At 30.3% G+C, this 18,384-nt stretch overlaps 3 protein-coding genes across 19 annotated transcripts in view; 2 read left to right on the top strand and 1 right to left on the bottom strand.

Annotated features, from left to right (window-relative positions):
* Positions 1 to 2,962, top strand: part of LOC100645374 (protein cycle) — a 120,727-nt gene extending 117,765 nt beyond the window's left edge. For 13 of the 14 annotated variants that reach the window (XM_048407459.1, XM_048407457.1, XM_048407461.1 and 10 more), the window contains one exon: positions 121 to 2,962. In XM_048407459.1, coding sequence (XP_048263416.1) covers positions 121 to 305 — 185 coding nt within the window. In that variant the 3' untranslated portion in view covers positions 306 to 2,962. The remainder of the gene's footprint in view (positions 1 to 120) is intronic. The other variant, XM_048407464.1, reaches the window with a different exon arrangement.
* Positions 2,963 to 3,430: 468 nt separating this feature from the next.
* Positions 3,431 to 6,688, bottom strand: LOC100643241. 2 transcript variants are annotated; one of them, XM_048407475.1, is made up of 4 exons: positions 6,290 to 6,688; positions 5,979 to 6,121; positions 5,715 to 5,910; positions 3,431 to 5,611 (listed from the first exon to the last, which is right to left on the bottom strand). In XM_048407475.1, exons 1-4 carry the CDS (start codon positions 6,478 to 6,480, stop codon positions 4,066 to 4,068), a joined length of 2,076 nt encoding a protein of 691 aa, XP_048263432.1. In that variant the 5' UTR covers positions 6,481 to 6,688; the 3' UTR covers positions 3,431 to 4,065. The 2 variants fall into 2 exon arrangements, with proteins under 2 accessions (XP_048263432.1, XP_003396473.2); XM_003396425.4 differs by having other exon boundaries at positions 3,431 to 5,632; positions 6,290 to 6,685.
* A 542-nt stretch (positions 6,689 to 7,230) lies between these two features.
* LOC100645246 (breast cancer type 2 susceptibility protein homolog) lies at positions 7,231 to 17,900 on the top strand. Of its 3 annotated transcripts, none has more exons than XM_012310092.3 (14): positions 7,231 to 7,350; positions 7,461 to 8,875; positions 8,966 to 9,112; positions 9,184 to 9,272; positions 9,348 to 9,581; positions 9,658 to 9,808; positions 9,887 to 10,093; positions 10,168 to 10,378; positions 10,455 to 10,648; positions 10,722 to 10,981; positions 11,060 to 11,243; positions 11,313 to 11,588; positions 11,688 to 13,976; positions 14,110 to 17,900. In XM_012310092.3, exons 2-13 carry the CDS (start codon positions 7,487 to 7,489, stop codon positions 12,063 to 12,065), a joined length of 3,720 nt encoding a protein of 1,239 aa, XP_012165482.2. In that variant the 5' UTR covers positions 7,231 to 7,350; positions 7,461 to 7,486; the 3' UTR covers positions 12,066 to 13,976; positions 14,110 to 17,900. The 3 variants fall into 3 exon arrangements, with proteins under 3 accessions (XP_012165482.2, XP_048263411.1, XP_012165483.2); XM_012310093.3 differs by having other exon boundaries at positions 7,237 to 8,579; positions 8,736 to 8,875; XM_048407454.1 differs by having other exon boundaries at positions 7,235 to 8,875.
* Positions 17,901 to 18,384: the final 484 nt, after the last annotated feature.

The following is an 18,384-nucleotide window of genomic DNA, read 5'->3' as shown; positions in this document are numbered from 1 at the left end:
TCAGTATAGTACTCATATTTTTAGCATAGCGTTATAATTTCAATAGTAGCGTGTACAGCAACACCGCGCGAACTATTTTAAATGATCGTAGCGTATAACATAATATCCACCTCGTTTTAGGAGCGTCACCAGACGAAGATATGATGGATATGATCGGTGGTACGACGATTAACGAATCACCGAACCCAGTGCCATCTGATGGCAACGACGAAGCAGCAATGGCCGTGATAATGAGCCTCCTAGAGGCGGACGCAGGTTTAGGTGGTCCCGTGGACTTTTCTGGTTTACCCTGGCCGCTTCCATAGTACATACGTTTTAATTGAGTCATATTTCCAAGTGTCCAATGAAGATACCTTACGCCGACTGTTTTACAGAAACTAAAAGTGTGTGTACATATGATATCAAGTGAGGATCAAGATGACATTTTTTCATTTCGTTGTTTTATTTTCATCGTGCTTGAGTACTTGATCAAACTTCACCAGCTATGTCCATGTTTCAACTATCCGGAAACTAGTGCACGAACATCACTACAAATCTTTTTCGATTGATGTTTTGAAACAATTAAAATAGATATTCTTGGTGCTGAGATGGTGCTGTTTAGAAAACGCGTCAAATCGTTGTACGTTTTAGTTTTATAGACATATCATTTCTGTGATCAAAAAAATGGAATATCGAACGTACAGAACGATTATAATCTACTACTAAGTTGAAATGAATGTCTACGTTCATTTTGAAAACGAGTAAACAGAGACTGATCCAGAATTTCTTTAGCTATGGTCCTCAAACGATTATGAAGCATTGTAAACAAGGATAATTCAGAATAATTCGTACATAGAATTATAGCCATCTGAGAATCAAATCAATATTTTTTTATCACTTAAATAGATCATTAAATGGCTTTTTTCGTAATTTTATAATTAAACGTTTGCTGTTTTTGTACAAGATTAAATACGATTTAAATATTGTAAGAATGTTATTTTTATCTCAATATTTTAGTTCAATTTATTGTTAATTAACTAGTTGTTTAGAGATGTCAATTTCGAATTTTTCGCTCAGGAGCTTTGCGCGATTATATTAGGTCTCCTACCTCAATTTGTATTTCATCCTAATCCACCGATTTATTTCCGTCTATTCTTCATCTCCATTAAAAGTAATACCCAGGATCATTCGGTGGCTCTTATCCTCTAAACTTCATCGAAACTATGGTAGATAAAGGGGAACATTTATTAATCATTTATTAAGAAAATTATTTAAGCAGTTTATAAAGGACCAATCTATGACTTTAACATCACGATAGTTTAATTTTTTAAAAGTGTACTTCCTATAATAATACTTTCAATTTATTATTACGAAATAACTAAATTAATTTCTATACAAACGTAAAAATCTTTTCTTGTTGCATAAGTATCAGTAAGTATATACAGAAAATACATAACTTTATTAAAAAGAAGAATAAGAGTGACTGAATCTACAATAAAATCATCGCACATAGGATAGTCTTTCCTTCAAACGAAGCATCTTATATTTAATGAATTGTTTTACATAGTTTCGAAGACATTTAGAAGACAATAGACAGTGATATCGTACATCGATTATTGCTTCAAGAATCAATTACATAGATATTTATATGTATATAATATATTCATTGTACACTGTCCGTTTCGTAAGGCGAGCAGTTAAGTTAATACTGTACATACATACATGTATCTGAAATCTTTTTCACAGTAATCAGTATAAATGTTTTATCGTGCCACTGCATACAGATCGACGGAGCATCTTTCAATTATTGAACGCATCGGATGAAATTTAGGTAGTTCCGACGAACACCAGGGAACGAACGCTAGCAAGCGTTAGGGTCCAAGTTCCTGTTCGTTGTTTTAGCGACAAATTAACGTTGCGTGTATATATGTATTCTCACAGAACGCGTGATATATGACGTAAAGCGTACCTAATTAAATTATAAGAAACCGCAGAATGATAACGAATGTTCCAGCAGCTACAAGCAGTGCACGTTGCGACGTGAACACACAATCTCTTCACATGCCATATGTTGTTTTAAGAGGGCATACAACAATGGTACGAATCAGGTATATAGGGATTAGAACCTCGTCAGCGTATACTGTGATGAATTATTTTGGATATACACAATATGAAATTATTTTGAATATAAAATACTCGATATCTTATGACAATACTAAAATTTTCTGGCTGGAATTTCTGAAAATTTTCTGCAACTATTTGCAAGCATTACAAGATTAAAACAAAACTCAATATTTAATTTATTATAATAAGTGAAGTTTTATTTTTAAAGATAACTAATTATTTTTTATTCTTACATGGTGATGAAAAATGAATTTCTGAAAACTATAAAAATACAGTTAAGAAACATTTTTGAATATCACATTCTGTAATGCTCTTGAATGTATTTCGACCGTACATTGTTCCATACTACAATTTTATTATAAAAGTAGATGTTAAAATCTTCCTTTGAACAAACCTCATTCCTATGAGCTTCTTTTTCAATTATATTTTTCTTTCAGAATTTGATTGTGAACTTGATTTACATTTTTTATAAACATTTCGACGTAATTTTTTGACGTAAATATTGGTCATACTGTTTCTTATATTTTTGTGCAAAAACCAGGAAGATAAGAATATTCTTATGCCGAAAGATGAAACTGATGAAATTATTTCACGATGCAGCTAGGTGAACCGATCGAATAAAAACAATAATTTACGTATGTTATATAAGAATAATGTACATAAAGCGTGTATATGTAAATAAATATATATCAAACAATATAGTATAAATGGTACTTTAAAAATAAATGTTAATATGTAAGGACAAAATATTTGATCACACCATTAAGCGTAGGAAAATGCTTGAAAGTTGTAATTGTTTTTATATAAAATTTTTCATTGTAAATTTTCCGAAATAAACAGATTACTGCTTTTACAAGAATTCCTTGATATAAGTGAGAAATAAAGAAAAGTTCAAACAATTAAATTACCAGTATGTTTAAACGACTCATTTAAAAAATAAAGTATGGACATTGCATAAAAGTGTCTAATTTATATGTATTTCTATCATCATATAATATAACGTACAAGAAAAATGCTGAAACACAACTTGCATTGAACTCCGTAAGTATGAAGATACTAATAATTTTATTAGTTATTTATTTCGCGAACTTTCTATTTTATAATAAATTTGTTATCCTAATTTTTTATATATTTTATGAAGGAACAGAGCATCATACGTGTATAAATTACATTAATATTTTCTAACAACAAAGTTATGGTTATATTTTTTTATAAGCTGGTGATTACTTTGAGATTAAAATTCAATTCCCTGATATCTCCCAGAATTTAGTACGCAACAAGAATTAAAATTTGCAATAATTGTGATATAAAATAATAAATCTGCATGTACTAATAAACATATTTTTATATTTCTTAATATTCACTGTTATAATATTCACTCTTTGCACATTCTTTTAAACCTGTAAGGTATATACTACAGAAATCTATTCACGTATTTATTTAAAGTAGTTTTGTAATTTTACATTCTTATGATTTACAATGGAAAAAGTTTTACATATGTATGTCAAATTATATATGTAAAATAATTTTATCATCATATCATTTACAAATTACATTTGTACTCCAATTTTCCAAAATATGATATATGGCAAAATAATGATATATTTGTTCAGCCATAAAGTCTTATTGCAACATGATACATTATAAATAAATGAAATTTACTCATATAAGAAAAGGACGACAATATGAAGTATACAGTTTAAAATTCGTGGAATAAGAAAATAATCTATCAGTAACATGTACAAAATATGTTCAATATGGTCATTGCTAGCATAGCAAAATAAAATTCATATATATACATATTATATATTCTTGTATATATGTCATATTGTATGTTTATTATAACGTTTTTTATGTACGTATATGTGACTTTAAGTATGTCTTTTTTATAAAAGAAAGATAAAATGAAATTATGTGTTACAGTTTAATTTTTAGTAATTATATATGTATTTTCTAATCTTCCTAACTATCTGATAACCTCTCAGTTTTAATTTTAACATTCCTAAAGTCAAACTCAGACTCATTACCTGATTCAAATTCCCTAGATTTATTTAGTTGTTTATGTAATGATCGCTTACTATGTTTTTTCTTTTTTTCAGTATTTTGAAGATTAGCATCATTGTTGTCAATATCCGATACATCAATTACTACAAATTTCTCTGTTTTTACTTTTCTGCTGTGTATCTCTTTATCTACTTCTTCCTTTTTCGAACGTTTTGTGTTACTTCTATTAGTATCATCACTCAAGTTGAGACTATGTTTTTTCCTAGGTGAACTAATCGTTGCTTTTACATCTTGTTCTGAATAAACGTCTTCATTTATATCATCAATATTATTAGAATTTTCCACTTTAATTGCAGTTTCTTCAAATCCATATTCTATTTTAATTACGTCTTCAAATTCTGGTTCTACTTTTATTGTGCTCGTATCAATAATAACTTTCTTCGAATGTTTTCTCCGTTTCTTTTTAATAGCATTATTTTTATCTTCTTCTACACCATGAGTAGAACTAGATGTGTTTAAGTCGGGATCCTGTTCTGACATTTTATTTATTTCTACATAATCTTCGTCTTGGGTGTTTTCAGATCCACTAATATTTTTCTCTTTCTTAATTTTTATATTTTGAAACACAACTTCAGAATCTAAAATATTAGATTTTTTTATTGAGACTTGGTCACTTTCAGAGGTCTCCAACTTTAAAGAATCTTTATGTTTCTTAAATTGCTTCTTTGGGAAATCTTGTGCATCATCGCTTACTTCATGTATGTATCTATCATTTGATTCTTCCATTTTTATTTTCTTAGAATTTCTTTTATTCATACTCCTTGAACTTACTATGCATTTATCTGCATTCAAATCAGCTAAGGAAGTATCATAATCATCTAAACTCTTTCTTTTCATAGATTTTCTCTCTAGCTTGGGCTTACTTTCAGGTATAATTTCAATATTATTTCCTATCATTGCATTATGTTCGACCTTAATTTTGATGATATCATCCTTAGATTCTAAAATAGATTTATTTGATATTTCGCTAGGTAAATGTTGTGCAGGCTTTTCATCATTATCTTCATTTATCCAACTTTGAGAATGTTGAACTCTGGATTTTTTCTTAACTTTACTTTTTAAATTAATAGATTCTAATTCTTCATTTTCCAGTAATTCACTATTTAATGAAAGATTATTTGTATAATGATCATGTACAGTTTCTACCTTGATTGATTTAGGTTTAGATTCATTTATTTCCTTAAACTCCTTATCACGTTTCTTATCTTTCTTCTTCTTTTCACTGTATGTGATTGACTCTTCATGTTTTAAATTCTTTTCTGATTTTTTCCATTGGATAGTTTCTTTCTTTACTTTTGCTACATCTTCATCAGTGGTATTTTCAGAATCAGTTGCAAAAAATGTATGATTTTTAGTATGCTTAACATTTTTTTCCAAAACATTATTATTTTGAACAGTATTCTCAGAAGATAATCTTTTGTTACTAATGCTTTTTGGCATTAATCTACAACCACGTAAATAATCACTGAAATAAGGAAATTTTGAATGTATAAAAACAAATGAAAAGAATTTAAAGCCTAAACAAAATAAAATTTAGATATACTTACTCTGCATTTAAGACACCACGAATAAATGGTAATTTACTACTAAAATCAAGAAGCGTTATTACAAATCTCGCTTCTTGCCCAATTTCAAGATTATCACCTGGCCAATTCTCTTCGTCATCTGGTTTTGGAATTGATACATTAAATGTTTTATGCACAAGAATCCCAATGTGATCTAGCCCCTTCTTATTCACTGTTCCTACAAACCTATGTTCATTAATAACAACTAGACAAATTAAGAACTATGCTATGATAAAATAGTTTTACCTTTCAATGTACACCCAACTTCTGGTCTAAATATATAAAAGTCTGCTTCAGTATCAACATGAATAAAACATGTATCATAAAATATTTCTCCCAAAGGTGTTAGTAATTTAGGGTTTTTATAAGCCAATAAAAATCCTTTCAAGCTGTAATAAATATAATTTTGAAAATACACTAAAAAATATTTCTAGCATGAGAATATAAACATAACCAAGAAATATATTTGCTTTTATATTTAATTTAAATAGATACTGTTGAATAAAATTTGTATAAAGAATGTATCTTATTACAATTAATGGAAATTATATACATACTCAGGATCGTAGGAATTCAAATTCGAACTTAGAATTTCATTTAACGCGGTATTTAAGTTCGTTAAGTGAAATGGATGTAAGCCAACATGTTTCTTAAATTTCTCAAAATAAACGCAAGAATCTTCATCTTCTATAAGGCCCGTAAGTTCCAAAACGGACCATGTAATTCCGGTATACGCTTTAAATTTCATATTAACTGATTAATATATTAAATATATTAATCTTAGTCTCCCGCGCAAAATCACATGCACTAATACAAAAAACGTAATGAGGTTAAACCAGTGTTTTGCCGGTTCTATAGATTATTGACAATGTTCACGTTTCCCAAGACACGATCTTAGCCAAAATTTTTATTTAAATATAGAATAAAATTTAATATTTGATTATTCAAAGCATAAAATAGCAGTATAATTATTTTCTTAGGAAAGTAAAAACATCTTTTTTGTGAAAGAAAATACAAATTTAGTATTACATTATGATATCTATAATTCATATTAATTTCAAAATTATTGCCTCATAAAATGCTAAAGAAAACTTGAAATTAGAATATTGATTACCTATATTAAGAAACTACGAGAATTATTTTCTTTACAATATATTGATGTATGATACATATATCAGCTTATACATGTTATGTTTATAATATACTGATATGTAATGCAATCTAATTTAACTATATCCATAGAAAATTAGAAATTTCTAAAATATAAATTTTCTTCAAATATATTAACCGAATAATTCTATATATTTATATATATCTAATTTTCGCTTAAATTACTAACAAGCAATAAATATTTTTTGAAATTATATTTTTAATTTATTTGGCAAAATAACAACTTATCTTCCTCAAATGAATTATCTTATTTTAGCTTATAAAATTTGGTACAATTAATAGTTTATGAGAGTTAAAATAATATCAGATAGTATTAATATGACTTCATAATATAATATGTAGATAGCTTTTTCCCCATAAAAAAATTTAATTTGTCAGATACTTCTACAGATGGCATCCTTTGACAACATGTGTTTATCGCAAAATTCGTCTTAATACCTGGAAGATGGTAATTATGAAAAATGCTTAAATATCATCACTCAAAATGTAAAAACGAATGATTTTCAGTGTTGACATTGTTTTAATATCAATCTATTTAATAAATTTATTTTCGTGCAGATTTTAAAAGTTTAATATATATAAATATGAATAATAAAAGTGATGGTTTCTCATTTGGTTTTGCTACTGCCAGTGGTAATTCAATCCATGTGTCTGAGGAAGCTTTATCAAAAGCAAAAGTGCTCTTTAATAATGAGCTTAAAGAAAGTAATAACTCTGAACAAAAATTCAAAGCTGAAAATGAAATTAATACATTTAACGCGCAAATACCAGATGTTGGATTTCAAACTGCAAGTGGTCAACGCATTAATGTGACAAGTGAAGCACTATCAAAAGCAAAGAAACTCTTTAATAATGAGCTTAAAGAAAGTGACAACTTTGAACAAAAATTCAAAGCTGAAAATGAAATTAATACATTTAATGCGCAAATACCAGATGTTGGATTTCAAACTGCAAGTGGTCAACGCATTAATGTGACAAGTGAAGCACTATCAAAAGCAAAGAAACTTTTTAATAATGAGCTTAAAGAAAGTGACAACTTTGAACAAAAATTTAAAGCTGAAAATGAAATTAATACATTTAATGCGCAAATACCAGATGTTGGATTTCAAACTGCAAGTGGTAAATGCATTAATGTGACCGATGAAGCAATATCGAAAGCAAAAGCAATATTTCAAGAAGAAATCTCCAAAGATTTTGAAACTATTCTTGCATTACCTAAATCATTGCAAAAGCGAAAAATTAAAGATGTAGATGACAATGTATCTTTGAACAACAAAGCAAAATCTAGTCAGTTTAAAAAGTTACGATTTAGTAATGAGTTTCAAGTCTTAAAATCTACTCATAAAAACTCATTGAATAATGAAGAAAAAGGAAATCAAAGCACATCTTCAATATCTATGCAAGGAACTCTAAATTGTGATGTTGAACTTAAATTAAATGATAATATTATGATTAATATTACTGAAACAAGCAAGGAAAGTGATGAAATAATAGATAACTATGTAATTTCACATGAAATAGCTAGTGCAGTTGCACTTTTAGCTGATGAAAAGGATTTAGATTTCACGGAGCAACAAATATCTCCTAAGGAAATTAAAGAAAATGATGAAACTGAAAATGTTCCATCTAGTCCAGTAATAGGAGGACAATTTATTCGTAAAAAGCGAAGGAGTACAGGTAGAAGAGAAACTACAAATACCTCAAAAAATAAAGTAGATAAGTTGGCATGTTTATGTAATAAAGCAGATGAATTTATAGATAATTTAGAAAAGTTAAATGATAATTATGCAAGTTCGAATCAATATATAAATAAAAAAGATAATTGTTTAACAGAGAAGCAAGATTTAACAGATAAACAGGATCAGTATGACTCGGCAGTCGTTAATGATTTTGGTGACTCTCAATTAATGATAGACTTTATAAATCAATCTGTAACTGTATTAGAGAAACGTTTAGAAGCTGCTTTAGAACAAGTAAGAAACAATATAGTATGTCTTATTGTTACTATTAATGTTATTATTAAAAGAAACTTTAAAAAACGATATCTTAATTTATACTTATAGGATAAACAAATTAGTATGAAGCAAAATAGTAAGCCTAAACCAACAATCAGTAAATTATATTTTCACAGAAAGAGTAATACCAATAATCGTATATCATGGAAAGAAATTAGTAAGGGAAAAAAACCTACTCTATGTACATATGAAGAGGTAAGGTTTAAGGAAAAGATATAATTTTTTATTAAACAATTAAATTTTAATTATTGATCTTTGTTTATTAGCTTGTTAACAGAAAATTACCACCTGAAATTTTGGATTTAAGAGCTGATAATGCGACAATGTATAAGTTTCATTGTGCAGATTTTTATGGGTGAGACATATTTTGGTCAAAAATGACATTTTGTACATTAGATACTGGATTACAAATTTGGTCTACACTGTTTAGGCAAAATATTGTGCAAAATAATATTGATGGTATAAAATTGGAAGATGGAGCTTGTTTAATTTTGGATGAAAATGGTTATGTAGGAATAACAGAAATTAAAAGATCTTTTTTAGCAAGTCCAGGTGTAGACCCTAACTTACTTCCCATTGGATGGGTAGAAAATCATTACAAATGGATTGTATGGAAATTAGCATCAATGGATAGAATAAAACTAGGTTATATCATTCTACCAAGGTAGAACTTTGAATTATTTTTATAATTTGAACATGTTAAAAAATATAAATTACTATAAAAAAGAGTTACTTTTTAGAGTTCTAACTCCTGCCAGAGTAATGATGGAATTGAAATATCGTTATGACAGGGAAATTGATAGATCTCAAAGATCGGCTTTAAGAAAAATATTAGAGAAAGATGATGTTGCAACCAAGAGAATGGTTTTATGTGTGTCTTCTATTAATAAAGTAATTTTTTTTAGTGCAGATGAATCTTTTTTTTTATTAAGGATCAATATTCAGGTTTTTCTTTCTTTTTGTATGTAGTGTGATGATTCTGATACCGAAAACAAAAATCAATTAAAAATATCATCCAAAAAATTGATATTAACAGATGGATGGTATTGTATTCAAGCTTCAATTGATCAGGCAATGATGAAACATATAACATCTGGTAAAATAAAAGAGGGAACAAAATTATTAACATATGGATCTGAATTATTAAATTGTGATCAAGGATGCTCACCTTTGGAAGTAAACATAGTTTCAAAAGTTTGTTTAAATTTTAGTGAAGAATATTTAATACATTAAAGATTGTTATCTCTTAGATTGGAGAGAACGTATGTTTAAAATTACATACAAACTCAACAAGAAGAGCAAGATGGGATATGAAGTTAGGGTATACAGTACCATCAGGACCAATGTGCACTAAATTAAAGACCATTTATCCAAATGGTGGCTTAATTGGGAAAATTAAAGTTATAGTTGCGAGGGTATATCCAATGTTATATCATGAGAAAACTTCAGCAGGAGAATCTAGTAAGATAAGCATGCATGCTTTTAATATTTTCAACTCTTTCTAATCATTTTAAACCATTTTATTTCCTGATTCTAGTTTTTCGAAATGCTAGATGCGAAGAAAAAGCTAGCATTATCTATGAAAGGGAATGTCGGTCAATGATAGAAGCATTTTATGCTAAAGCAGAGAAATATTTTCATACTGGAAAATGCAAAAGTAACTTAAGTACGGACAGTATCGATTTAGCAGCAGTTGAATGGAATGAAGATCGCGACAAATTATTTAAAGAGGTATTAACTAATACAACAATAATTGTTTTCTGTGTTATAACTGTTTGCAAATTTATATTTTTATTTGTCATAGGGATTTCGTTCAGAGCAAGAACTAGAGCAATTAAAGAATGATTGTCATATGAAACAGGAGAAATTTAGACAAGAATTAGAATCTCAATTACAAGAAAGCTTACCTTTACCACGACATGTTACACCTCTTTTAAAAATTCGCGTAATTGAGGAAGAAACAAATGCTATTCTTTCAGTTTGGTCTCCCAGCGAAGAAGTTATAGATATTTTAAAAGAAGGAAATTGTATATCACTTTGTAATGTTATGCCCTCAGCAAAAAGGTATTAATTTCTATATTATATTCCTCTACTATTTTTTATTACTAATCAAGTGTAATATAATAATATTTATTGAAATAGAGGTAATGAGTTGCTATTGACCGCAAATCGAAATGCATCATTTATCCAAGTAAACATTTCTGATAATAGTTTTCGTCTGAGAACATATACAGCATTATGTGAAATAAGTAAGCCAACCTTTACACCAGCTTATGGAGAATTTGATACAGTAGGAATTATTGCTTCTATTGGAAACGAACCCTATGTAAGTTATTGTAAATATATATGCAAGATTGACGATTTACAATGATAACTTTTTCTATTTATTTGTTAGGGTATGAAAAATTTTCAAGCTGTGTATTTAGCATATCCACATGCGGATTCCCTGTCTTCATATTTATCAATACTCTTTTGGCATGGAATATCTTCTTATGGGTATGCAGAAATTTTGACTATAGGATCTTTTGTTGCCTGTGGCAATTTAGAATGGCGTCGAGCTACATCATGGAATATACCAGTGGCATATTGCACAGAACGAAGTATTTTTACGCATAATCCTCGAGACAGTCACCTTCAGGAACCTTTAGAAAATTTAAAATGTTCGATAACGGTAAATGTTTTAAAAGTATTAGAAGATATCGGTGTGATAAATTTAATAACTTTATAATCTTAAGTTACTAAATCATATTTTTAAATCATATTTTCAAAGGATATTAGTACGTATATAGATACCTGTGTGGTAGAAATTTCGGAGAAAGTACAAAAGAAATCAATGATGAGAAATAATTTCAACAAAGACATATCAAATGAAAATATTAATACTGACAAGCAATTTAATGATCATGTATCTCAGGAATTCCAAGGAAGGAGTTTAACAAATAATCAACTAGCAAAATCTGTTGCCATACAAAAACGGCTTGAAAAATTACGATCTTATGGTGAGCCATCTAGTCTATCCCCAATTACACTTAAAAACAGCTCCAAGCGAGTATCATTGGAGTTTCAATCTCCCATACAATCAAGAAGTGAAAAATGTACAAAAGTTCATACAACATTACATGCAAGACTTACACAAAACCCTACATGACAGTGCATATTTTACAAGCTCTTTTATTTAAGTATGTATTAGCTGTTTATAGTATACTTGTATAATAAATTGTTAAGATCCTTTATTATACAGGTTAAATACTTTAATATTTATTAAATATATAGTAACGATTCTGATCTTATTTACTAAAATTTGTTTGATATTCTTCATAATAAAATAAAAGTATTAAAATTAACAGAACAAAGTACAAATTTTGTGATAAGAAATGTAAACAAATCTATATTAATAATTACACTCCTTGACAAAAACATATCTCAGGTGTGCTGTCTTTAATTTCCCAATGATGCATGTAAAGTTTTTCGTCTGTAACGTACAAATATCAAAACATTATGAGCTCAGGATATGCGTTTTGCTGGAAATAAGTCACAATGTCGTAAATGTTTGTATACAATAAAGAAAAGCTGTTCCATACTGTAGTATCGTAAACTATTATAATTAGTTTATTTACAATATATGGATTAAACAGTAAACAATGGTTATGTAACATGAACTAATCACAACAACATATTATAATTAGGACAACTAGATAATTAATTAGTAACTCTCGTCATCACGGATTCAACTCTCTCTCAAGAACGCTAGCAACACTATCTCGATAACGCACTCTCTGGCTTCTCAACTCGTACTACTGTTAATTCGTTTATGTCCCTTAGCAACCCCTCATCTTTTGTCTTAGCCTCATATCTTTTGTCTTAGTCCCACCACGCACATGCTCAGCAACTACTTGTTTATAATTCGCACGACACCCCCCAGGCCCCTCGTCCACGATACTACAATGTTAAGGTCGAAATGATAGCACATTCTGTTAATATATTTAGAAATTGCTCAGTAGTTCATAATCTATCAACGAGTAAAGATTACAGTACAATATTATATAAATTTGTAACTATGGGACGCGGAAAAAGATTAAACGAGTCTGAAAAAAAGCAAATTCTTGAACTAAAACAACAGCGGTTATCAGTAGCAAAAATATCGAAAGTAATAAGAAGAAGTCGTAGAGTAATACACAATTTCTTAAAAAATGTTGAAGATTATGGCAAAAAGAAAAGTACTGGTCGGCCGTCATCGTTATCCGATCGTGATAAGCGAGCAATTTTGCGTGTAGCTTCCAACTCACAGTTAACAACGAAGCAAATAATGGAGAAGTCTAATGTTAGTGCCAGTGTTTCAAGTGTTCGTCGAGTTCTACTATCCTGCAAAGATATTAAGAGACTAAAATTGAAAAAGAAACCTTCATTAACAACGAAACACAAAGTAGAACGTTTACGCTTTGCAAAAGAAAGAGTGCATTGGAAAAAAAATTGGAGAAAAATACCATTTTCAGACGAAAAAAGATTCAACTTGGATGGTGCTGATGGGTTGTAATATTATTTTCATGACATAAGAAAAAAAACAATGTCAGTAATTCGACGACAAAAGGGGAGGAGGCAGCGTGATGGTTTAGACCGGTATCGGTTATTTCGGTAAGACAAGTATCAAGTTTATCGATGGGAGAATGAATAGTGTCCGATACATAAATTTAATCAAAGAACAAATAAATAATCATGCAGAACGCATTTCTGGACTTAATTACATCTTTCAACAAGATAATGCATCTGTACACACATCAAGATTGGTACAATCATATTTTAACGAAAATAATATATCTATTTTGCCGTGGCCTGAATGCTCCACGGACCTTAATATTATTGAAAATTGCTGGGCAGAACTTGTTCACAGCGTTATACGCGAATGGAAGTAGTATCAACACGTACAAGAATTTAAAAAAATGCAATTGTACGCAAATGGGATACGTTAAGTCAAATTTATATCCAGAAACAGAATATAATAGAAGTAATAGAAAATAAATGGGAATGTACCCATTATTAAATAAGTATATATGTTTGAAAAGTAATTATTGTTAGTTACAATTTATGTTGATTATTATTTTCTTATTGTACATGTGCTATCATTTCGTTCTTAAAATAAAACGATTTTCTTTTTGTTACACACTAAACCTCATAATATTTTTAATTATTTCCAGCAAGCCGCATATCCTGAGCTCATAATGTTTGGATATTATACGTTACAAACGAAAAACTTTACATGCGTCATTGAGAAATTAAAGATAGCACACCTGGGCTATCTCTTTGACGAGGAGTGTATATCATTAATGTTAATACTATTGAATATTAATAACTGTACTGTTACTGGTCTGATAACTTTATGAGATATGTGAACAAATATTTATATTTATTTAGTTTTTATGTGAACAAAAGTACAGGATTATCCATTTAGAACCCGCGCTCACGAGAACATATGAAAATGGCAACAGTGTAACATGTATGTTTACTATTAGCAGCTATTAGGATTTCGAGCAGGCTTGGAATTTTATGTTCATGCTGGTTAATAATATTCTACTTAGATGGCACGTGTTGTCGTAATTTAGAGATGAAAGTTCGCGGGAGGAGACAACCACTTTAAAATGCTGAAGCATTGAACTGTTAAGTGCGTGAGATAAAGGTTAGAACTTTTATTGAAAAAATAAGAATTAAATGGATTTGGAGATTGCTGTGTATTTTGTTGGTATCGAAGCCAAAGTGATTCTGAGGATTCTCTTCATTCCTTCGTTATAGTTCCTGATTTAACAAAATATGAAATTCGGTGACAATTCATGAGGACCAATCCCTTCTCCAGGTTCCCTGGTTCGTGGCATGATTCAAGGGAAAGTAGTGTAGAAGTGCATATGTGTGACACGACTTTAAATTGTCACTGTCGAAAAGGGCTTTGTCTAAAGATCCTTTTTTCTTCGCATTCCTCGCTTAAGAAGACTGTAAGGTTTATGCATGTTGAGGAACTACTCGATACATCACAGTTGTCCCCTTTTATTGTTTCTAGCTGCATTTTTATTTGTGGATTTTCCCTCCTCAAGTGACCACCTAATCTAGTTGAGTATTTCGCCAAATCCGCTTTATTACTGTCATGTCAAAAGTTAAAAGCGATTCTTACGCTCTTCAAGTGTTTAGATAACGCGCGTTATCGCGATGGTGGAAATAATTAAGATAGCGACAATCTATTTTCGGGTGTTATCACAGAAAAATATCGGGCAATCTCTCTCAAGTCAAAAAGAACCGACGAGTCAGGCTACTTTTACCCATATGTCATAAGTATCTGTTCAATCCCGCCCGAATACTGATGTTGTCCGATAATTTCGAAGCGATTCTCTCCCTTTCCCTTTCTCTTCGTCTGCTGTCGTAAATGTGTACTCGTACATGCCTAGAATTTGTTCACGAACCATCCTCACTTGCACTTGAAACTTGCACTTACACATGAAACCTGTTATTTGTACGGTACCGACGATGACACAATTATTAATACATAAATATTTTTATATTTTTTATTTCATTGTTGTAAGATAGTTTCAGTTGGATTATTGAGATTTTTACGAATAAAGTGATACCGACTATAACTATATCTGAATTAATTTCTATTCTTTAATGTTGTTGCGTACAGTGATCTGTTCGTTGTTAAACAAATCGTAGGTGATATTTTAAATGACGAATTAATCTTGTGCGAGTAGTTTTAGTTCAATTGGACAGTATTAAATTAATGGACTGATAGTTTGTACAATTCTCGGCGTTCTTTGTAGTATTTTTGGAAATTAGTTCCGTCAAGTGACGATCAGCTACCTCGAGGAGCTATATATCATTACCCCCTTCTTGTTTGTTTACTTGGTACGGTGCGTATAGATATAACTATACATATACATTTTATAAACTATACAATTAAAATAAATAATTTAGTCTGATTAGCAAGAATGGGGAAGTATGTTTCCTTATGCATTTACGCATATCCGTTTAAGCATACTAGTTCTTTTAATTTCCATAATTCTTCTTTTAGTTGGTGTCGATACTCATTGAATTTTGTAGCTGTTATCCGCTACTCCTCTTGTTTGCTCTTTCGTCTTTTGGTCTGTCTTTTCATTACCTTCTATCTCTACATGTGTTGATATCCATATCAAGCAAATTTTTTTTCTGTTATATCTGTCTGTTCTTTTTCCTTGTTTGCCCTTTTCTGGGTCAATTCATTTTTTCCTTCTCTATTTCTATCAGTTGCTCGGCGATCTTATCGATCCAGATGTTTTCCTCCTTCTTTCTTGTTCTTTTTCTTGTTTGTCTCAACCTGAGTGCTATGGTATTTAATGTGTTTCTTGAATCGGTTAGGATCGCGACTTGTTTATCTTTGTTTCGGCTTTTGCCCCTTTTTAATTCTTCGTGAATTGCTGTTGTCACTGTAGTGAAAATGGTTGTCCTATTGTGAATGCTGATTCCACTTTCTTTCTATTCTCTTCCTTCGTTTCTAATAATTCCAATCCCGTTAGTATAGGCATTTCGCTTCTTCAACCCACCAGTGCAATACTTTATTGTCCATATTGGATCCATCTTTACCTTTGTAATTAAGTCCTTAATGAAACTGTCATTTTTTATATTTATCTCCTTTTGTCGGGACGATGAATCTGAAAAGACGTTTATAGGAACTAAAGATCGCCGCGGCATCTCTCTTATGCGATTCAAGAATTGGCGTTGTACACGAATGTATCGGACGTCGACATCGGCGCAATTTTAGAGCAATATAATAAAGATATGTGGGAACCATTAGACTTTTTGCAAGAAAGTTAGAAAAGGCACGGACGAGATATAGTGTATACGATAGAGAGCTTTTAGCCATACAAGAACCTCGAGTTTTTCAGGCATTTTGTGGCAAAGAACTGCTTCTACAAACGGCCCATAAGCCGTTTATATACGCATTTCAGAAAAAAGCTGACAAAGCCGATCCATCACAAACGAGACAGTTGGATTACATCAGCCAATTTCCTAAAATTTACTAAATAGTGCACGTAGAAATATTCCCAACAATGCTGCTGAGACTTCGAGCCAACGTAAAGGAAGATCTGAAGGTATCCGTGACAGAGATGGTCTATGGTACAAACTGAAACTATCTGGAGAATTCCTTATCAGCGAAGAAATAGAAATAAATTGAATCGAAAAAGAAAGATAAAAGCAAGTCCAATTAGACATCACAGTAATAAAAAATATTCCTCATCTAGAATCTACATACTTGCTCACATGTATTTCTTCGAGTCGACGCTACGGAAAAGCCTTTTGAGGCACTTTATGAAGGGCGGTTCGAAATTATAGAACGGATAAATAACTATATTTTTAAAATTAAATACTATGGAACATTAACAAACATATTCATCGATAGGTTAAAACTCGCCTTCCAAGAAAGTAACGAAAATAAAGAATCTGAAAAAGCGTCAATGACATCGAGTCCTAGAAGTAAGATATGCGAGTTGAAGTTCGAACAACTCATTCGGAAGAGAGTGATGTAAAGACAAGCATCTACATGTCCTTATGCGACGTGACGTCCATTTCACATCATATTTGTAATTAGGTTAAATTAGTTTAGTTAACCACTAGATTAATTACTTTTGTATTACATAGTTTATAAGCCTACTTTTTTAAGGAACACGTCTATGGTACAAAAATAGAATGATCATTCTCAAATTAAGACTTGTAGAGCGCGAACGCAGAAAGGAAAAGACGAATAAAGCACAAGATCGGACTCGTCGTCTATTTCTGGAGGATTTGTTACCATTTTCAACATGTGGCCATGTTACCATTTTCCAAGTTCTTACGAGCGCGGGTTCTCATTTAAATGAGTAAAAACAATCGATATAAATGAAGAACGAAATTTAAACTGACTGATTGTATTAGATTCCAATAGAACAGAATGGACCATACATCATTTAATAAAATAATATAAAACAAAGAATGTTATGCATCTATTATTTCCTTACAAAACGAAAAAATTTTTCGAGACAACTTAATACATGCGAATGGAAAATTGTATCGTTTGTCATTATTGTAATTGTATTGTTTGTCATTACTACCTAATTACAAAATCCGCAATCACTTAGTTGTCAACCCAATACATTGACCAGTTATTGACGGAAGGTAACCGGATAAGAAGAGAAAGTGACGCGGGATACAGGTAGATACTTTGATAAATGCCTGTAAATTATTTATTATTGCATCAAATTAATAGTTCAAATTTCTTAGTAATATTTGTTGGCATCTTACGAAGGTAAGATAAGATAATCACAGGATTACTTTTGCATAAACTTTCCTAAAATTTCAGGTTTACATTAACTATTACAGGTCGCACAAATTGACAGCCGAAATTTCTCAACATGATTTCTCAATATCCTATTTTCGCCGGCCCATGTAAACTTTCTTACAAATTGGCTGTTTCTCTC

Source organism: Bombus terrestris, chromosome 7 (genome assembly GCF_910591885.1).
Source record: "Bombus terrestris chromosome 7, iyBomTerr1.2, whole genome shotgun sequence".
NCBI lineage: Eukaryota > Metazoa > Arthropoda > Insecta > Hymenoptera > Apidae > Bombus > Bombus terrestris.
Note: the sequence above shows the minus strand (reverse complement) of the source record. Positions and strands in the feature narration are given on the sequence as shown.

Excerpts from the sequence above, each read along its gene's own strand:
- LOC100645246 (XM_012310092.3), top strand. The coding sequence starts at position 7,487 with ATGAATAATAAAAGTGATGGTTTCTCATTTGGTTTTGCTACTGCCAGT. Across the intron at positions 9,809-9,886 it reads GTGTGTCTTCTATTAATAAA|TGTGATGATTCTGATACCGA; the intron begins GTAATTTTTTTT and ends TTTTGTATGTAG. Across the intron at positions 10,982-11,059 it reads GTTATGCCCTCAGCAAAAAG|AGGTAATGAGTTGCTATTGA; the intron begins GTATTAATTTCT and ends TTATTGAAATAG.
- LOC100643241 (XM_003396425.4), bottom strand. The coding sequence starts at position 6,480 with ATGAAATTTAAAGCGTATACCGGAATTACATGGTCCGTTTTGGAACTT. Across the intron at positions 6,122-6,289 it reads TTGAATTCCTACGATCCTGA|CTTGAAAGGATTTTTATTGG; the intron begins GTATGTATATAA and ends TATTTATTACAG. Across the intron at positions 5,633-5,714 it reads CGTGGTGTCTTAAATGCAGA|TGATTATTTACGTGGTTGTA; the intron begins GTAAGTATATCT and ends TCCTTATTTCAG.